This window comes from Aythya marila, assembly GCF_965140915.1.
Source record: "Aythya marila genome assembly, chromosome: Z".
NCBI lineage: Eukaryota > Metazoa > Chordata > Aves > Anseriformes > Anatidae > Aythya > Aythya marila.
In genome coordinates, this window is record NC_139080.1 from 44,892,547 (window position 1) to 44,898,697 (window position 6,151).

Genomic DNA, 6,151 nt, shown 5'->3' on the forward strand with positions numbered 1-6,151 from the left:
GCTTATGGGGGGAACCTGGTACGGGGGGGAACCTGGTACACTCTACTCCTCGTGGCAAGCACCCTGTTGAAAATAAAGCCTGTCTCCTCCTGATCCGATCTGGCGTGCCCTGTGTCCATGTGCAAAGGACTCAATACCTCACCTCCGCCCCGACCCTCAGCCCGGGGCAGGCTCGCTCACCCTCCCGGGGGCACAGGGCGAGCAGACGAAGCCGAGCCGCCTGCCTTGCCTCAGGCAGCCCTGATCTGAGCCCCCAGGGCACGGACCCGGGGTCTCGCCCTGCTCCCACCCGCAGCTCCCCCCACACAGCCCCGGCTCGGCCCCTGCGGGCGGTGCGGAGCTGCCCGGCCCGGCCTCCAATGGTGGCGGCGGGGCGGGCACGGCCACGGCGGTGGCTATAAGAGGGGCCGCGGGGCCGGGAGCCGGGGAGGGCAGCGCCGGGACCGAGCGAGGTGAGCGGGGACGGAGGGAGAAAGGAAAGGAAAAGAAAGGGAAGGGAAGGAAGGGGAGAGAAGAGGGGAGGGAGAGCCCCGCAGGCGGCGCTGCCAGCGGGGGGGGGTCCCGCATGGCCGCCCCGCGGCGGGGCGGGCCCGCGGCACGGAGCCGCCATTCCGCAGGCTCCCAGGGAAGGGACGGGAAAAGAAAGGAAGGAAGGGAAAAGGAAAAGAAGGGCAGAGCAGGGCCGGGCCGGGCCGTGTTGTGTTTTGCTCCTCTGTGCGCGTTGTTTTCCGTCTGAGCCGTGCTGCCTCATCGCCCCGCAGGTTTGCCAGCATGAACGTGGGTCTCGCCCTGCTGTCCCTCTGCCTGGGGCTGGCCTCCGCGGCGCCCAGGATAGACCCCGACCTGGACGGCCACTGGCAGCTGTGGAAGTCGTGGCACAGCAAGGACTACCATGAGGTGAGGGAGGACTGCCGTGAGGTGAGGGCTGCCCTGAGCTGAGAGCCTGGCGGGGCGGCGTGTGGCTCCACAGGGCCCCGTCAGCTGAGTCATGACTGCTTTGCTTTATTTAACGCTGGCCACGGTCTGCGTTTGTGAAAGATAATCCCCCCTGCTCCCTAGGTCCTTTTGCTTGGCTTACATAAACACCCAGTGGTACTGTGCTCGCTTTTAGCGTGGGGTGGTGGGATGGCCAGCTCTGAAGCAGTATCCCAACTCTTTGCTGGATGAGTCAACGTTTGTTTGAGTACCCAAGCCATAGAAAAGAGCGCTATCACTCCACTGAAATTTTATGTGAACCCTCTCTTTAAAATACATTGTTTTCTGGTCCCTCAGAGAGAGGAAAGCTGGAGAAGAGTGGTGTGGGAGAAGAATCTGAAAATGATTGAACTCCATAACCTGGATCACTCACTAGGAAAACACAGCTACAAGTTGGGAATGAATCAGTTTGGTGACATGGTATGTACTGAGATATGAAACATCCACTTCTAAACAACAGTGCATAATAGGTGGTGACTGCATTGTTTTGAATTTTCTTCAGACGACTGAGGAGTTCAGACAGCTGATGAATGGCTATATACACAAGAAGTCAGGAAGGAAGTACAGAGGTTCCCAGTTCCTTGAGCCCAACTTCCTTGAAGCACCACGGTCTGTAGACTGGAGAGAGAAAGGATATGTAACTCCAGTTAAAGACCAGGTATTCTATGATGGTCAATTTTTAACCAGTTTTCTGAGTGCTGCCTTCATTTCCCTACAGGAAAAATGCTTTTGACTTGTGAAGTCTAGTGCAACCACACTGAATTGAGCTTCATCTCAGGAAAATTGCTGTACTCCATTAGAACTGTTTAAATGTCCTGGACTAAATGTCTAAGAACTGAAATGTAGTGTCATTTCCTGAACACTGGGGGAGCTTGGAACAAAAGTTGGACTTGTGGCTTTTGCCTTTTCCAAGTTTAGATTGGTGGCATGGGAACTGTAATTGCTTAATCTGTCAAAGTTAGTTGTAACCTGTGATTCCACTTCTTGCTTCAGGGTCAGTGTGGCTCTTGCTGGGCTTTCAGCACTACAGGAGCTCTCGAAGGACAGCACTTCAGAAAAACTGGCAAGCTTGTTTCGCTGAGTGAACAGAATCTGGTGGACTGCTCCCGCCCCGAAGGCAATCAAGGTTGCAATGGTGGTCTCATGGACCAGGCTTTCCAGTATGTGCAGGATAATGGGGGAATTGACTCAGAGGAATCCTACCCATACACTGCAAAGGTAAGTGAACTTTCTGCATGTGTTCCATCTTTTGTATGAACGAACTGTATGTGTCGGGAAACTCGTCCCTAGGAAGGAAAATGCTTAAGTAGCCCTCAGTGCATCTGCTTTTCCTCTTGCATCTTCCCAAAGAAAACTGGAATGTCTGTTAGCCCCAGGTTCAGTTGGAATCACATACTATATTGTTCTTTGAGGTCACAATCTTACCAGACCAGTTGGAAAAACTAGAGCAAATATTTTTATTCCTCCCACTCGTTGCTGCCCTCCTATCAGATGCCATGCTTTATCTTGGTTGACACACAAAACCAAGACCTGGCTCCTGCCAAAACTAATGCTTAATCTTAGGGGTGCGATTCTACTTCTCATAGCTAAGCTATTACAGGATTGCTGCCTTTAGACCAAGTAATTCTTGAGCAGGTGCGACTCTTCTCAGGTGGTTGTTGGCAATGCCTTATGCTCTACTTCTGGACTACATGTGCATAAATGCACGTAATGGGCAGACTTAAAATACCTCTAATGATCTACCAAAAGCTGAACAGGCATGAGGAGGGGACAAAAGAGCAGTAATAAATGGTGTCATGTGAGTCTAAGCTTTGGGCTTTTCCACTACACTTGGAGTAGTACTCCCTAGAGAGTGTCTTGCCTTGCAGTTTTTTGTTGACTGAATGTGCAGTAGCAGTGCCATTCACTGTGAATAACACAAACCATGGATTTGAATTCCTGTCTACCTGTATTCTTGCTTTTTTTTTTTTTTTTTTTTTTGTAAACTTGGCTCTTCCAGAGGTTCCAGTTGATTGTAGGAAGTGCTTAACTTGCTGAGTACAAAAAGTAAATATCTGAGGCATGTGTCCATATTCCTTTAGTTGGAGAGGCAACTAAAGAACTCTAGAGAGCTCTAACTTATCACATGGGTAGAGCAGGGACACACAAACTTCTATTCTGATGTCAAATGCCCAAACTTACAAATTAAGCCTCTCTTCTAAAGTAAGTGCCTGTGGTACACGCGGTTCAGTTTGTGTGTGTATAAAAAAGGCAAAGAAGCAGCCCAAAATACAGGAATGCTGTAAGTTCATATAATATTAATGAGTAACTTCCAAGTAATTCTGTGCAGTTTTCCAGACTGACAGACTAAAATTGTGGATTTAAGTGCTTGTTCAATGAGCAGTTTTTGGACTGCTTTGTAATTAATGAATACTTGGCTCTCTTCCATTGCCTATTAATGCATTCTGGGCTTCATCCTCTCTGAAAAGAGATTTGTCCTGCCTACCAAAGAATGCAGTGTTCCAGGATGTGATGGTCCCCTGCATCCCAGTAAAGCTTTCCTTATGGGCCCTACTGCCCTTTGCATTTTACTTTTTCTGCATCTTTGAGAAACTCAGAAGCAGCTTCTCTGTTTTCCTTCTGGTCTTCTCCTTTCAAAGCACTGCTGGAACAACCAGATCCTTTTCAGTCTTTTGCTTTCAAGGCAGTGTATTTCTGGAATGTCTGGTAGTTCCTGTGTTCACCTGTGTGTAAACTAGAGAACTATGTAATATCTGTAACTTTTTTTTTATTCAGGATGATGAAGACTGTCGCTACAAGGCAGAGTACAATGCTGCTAATGACACTGGCTTTGTTGACATCCCCCAAGGACATGAAAGAGCTCTCATGAAAGCAGTAGCAGCTGTGGGTCCAGTGTCTGTTGCTATTGATGCAGGCCACTCTTCATTCCAGTTTTATCAGTCAGGTGGGTATTAGCAATTTGCATGCAGAGAACTCTTTGAATACTCATTATTCATTACCCTTCAGTTTAATGAGCAGAGAAAACTGATGTAGGACACAATCAAGAGTCCTTTTAATTCTAGTCCAGGTTCCCACAGTTGGTACTCCTCTTGCATATGTTTGCATGTGTTCCTTAGTTCCTCCCAGTGATACATTTCACTTGTCACTCCTTTCTGACTATCTCAAGAAGCTGTGCAACACAGTTTGAAACAAGGATTCTGGTGGGGAAGAAGGGTTTCCTGCAGGAGAGCTTATTGACATGTGAATTTATACCCCCTCAGGTATCTACTATGAGCCAGACTGTAGCAGTGAAGACTTGGACCATGGTGTTCTGGTTGTAGGTTATGGTTTTGAGGGTGAAGATGTAGATGGGAAGAAATACTGGATTGTTAAGAACAGGTAAGATTTTTTTTCCCTTTGTGCCTGGTGCTTTTTGGGAGTGGCAGAGGAGGGAGAGTAGTTCCTCTCTTGGGATAAGAGGGAAGCAACAACAGTTGAAATCTGCATAGAGAAAGTCTGGAGATTGTTCTCAGGGCATTGCATGGCAAAAGTTAAAAGCCAGCTCAGGCTGCTGGCTGTCTAACAGCAAGTCCCAAGCAGTAATCTCTTTCTTCTGCATGTTCAGTTAATTTGAGAGCTTGGTACTGGAGCAGCTCATAGAGCTAGTAGATGTTGGAGTTACATGGGGAGCAGGAGGAAAAACAGGTTGTGGCAGTGTCAGAGGTAATGGAATTTCAGAAGCAGTGGGACTGCTCACTTGTGTGAAATAGGGTAACATTTGAACTTTAAAAATGGGGTTACCCTCCTAGTCTGGAGGGAAAACAACATATTAGTGCTGAAGGGCACATCACATGAGTTTGTCTCATGCTCTCCACATTACTGGGGCACTGCCCTCATGCTGCTTGCAGTCTTTGTCCTCCCTTAGTTGTCAGGGAGCAGCGTCTGAGCTTTGAGTACCTGTAATCCAGGTTTGCAATACCTGAGCTTCAAGTACCTGTAATCCAGCTGCGCTGTTTCTGTGAGCTTGGGATGCTTCTTCTGTAACATGCTTTTTTTTTTTTTTTTTTGCTGGAAAGCAATTTTGTTCCAGCAGTTTTCAATATAAATGCTTTGGGAGGGCGGGGGGGAATGATAAATAAGTCTTTCAGAATATTTAAATAAGTCTTTCAGAATATTAAAATAAACCTTTCACTTCTGATTTCAGCTGGGGTGAGAAGTGGGGTGACAAAGGATATATCTACATGGCCAAAGACAGGAAGAACCACTGTGGAATAGCAACAGCTGCTAGTTATCCACTTGTATAATTTGAAGACTGAACATTTCAGTGCAAAAGGGGATTTTAAACTGAATGACCAAACCCATGTTCACACATGTGGTAGACTCATATTCTTCAAAAGTCAACTTGATTTTTTTTTAACTTTTGAAGTCTGTTTTACATGTTGGTGACATGCCACTTGTTTTAAATTAATGTATATGTTGGTATGTAAACAGCTTGTAATATTGCTGCCTTTTAACTGCTTAATCTAATAGATTCTTCTATGTATTTCTTTTTTTTTTTTTTTAAATTTCAATGTGCCCAACAGTTTACTTTTTAAATAAACACTTAAGCTAGCGTGTACAGGTGACTTGGCTTTTTGGTCTGTTTTTTCCACTTGGGTCTCATCTGTTAGGCATCCTTAATCATAATGGAAGTCTATCTCTTCATCAGTTGCATTTTTGTAACTGTTTGGGAATGGCTAAAAGCTGTTACCAAATGGAATGTAATATTTGTGATGCAAATTTGCAAGGGACAGCAGAAAAAATGCCTTTACTACAAAAGTAAAAAGTGACTGAAAACTTTGATCCTCATTCCTTGAAACTGCTTGCTGTCCTGCAATTTGGCTGTGAGTGAACGTTGGTTCAGTCCTGTGACCTAGGGGCAGTCCTGTCTCTGTGGCTTTTCATACTTTATAGCAAAGATCTTGAGTATTTTCTTGTCCTGCATGTGGCACCTGGTTATGGTATTGCAGCTGAGCAAGTTCTAGCCCCAGTGTCTTTTCACCCTGCCACACTGGTTCATCCAGGGCAGTTGTCTCCAGAGCATTACAGGGAACAGCAAGAAGACTCAAAGCAAACACTCTGTGCAAAGAGAAAGCTTGTTGCCGGCTTGTGGTGTGTTCACTGCTTTTTCTCCTACCACAGCTATAGTTAGGGAAAG

The 6,151-nt window shown here is 46.4% G+C and overlaps 1 protein-coding gene across 1 annotated transcript; it reads left to right on the forward strand.

The window, feature by feature from the left end:
* Positions 1-321: 321 nt before the first annotated feature.
* CTSL (cathepsin L) lies at positions 322-5,579 on the forward strand. Its single transcript, XM_082782683.1, has 8 exons — positions 322-452; positions 762-897; positions 1,273-1,395; positions 1,478-1,633; positions 1,969-2,193; positions 3,751-3,919; positions 4,236-4,353; positions 5,159-5,579. Exons 2-8 carry the CDS (start codon positions 772-774, stop codon positions 5,256-5,258), a joined length of 1,017 nt encoding a protein of 338 aa, XP_082638809.1. The 5' UTR covers positions 322-452; positions 762-771; the 3' UTR covers positions 5,259-5,579.
* The last annotated feature ends 572 nt before the right edge of the window (positions 5,580-6,151 follow it).

Bases quoted from the DNA above. Each gene is read 5' to 3' on its own strand.
- CTSL (XM_082782683.1), top strand. From the start codon at position 772: ATGAACGTGGGTCTCGCCCTGCTGTCCCTCTGCCTGGGGCTGGCCTCC. The intron at 898-1,272 runs GTGAGGGAGGAC...CTGGTCCCTCAG, and splicing joins ACAGCAAGGACTACCATGAG to AGAGAGGAAAGCTGGAGAAG. The intron at 3,920-4,235 runs GTGGGTATTAGC...ATACCCCCTCAG, and splicing joins ATTCCAGTTTTATCAGTCAG to GTATCTACTATGAGCCAGAC.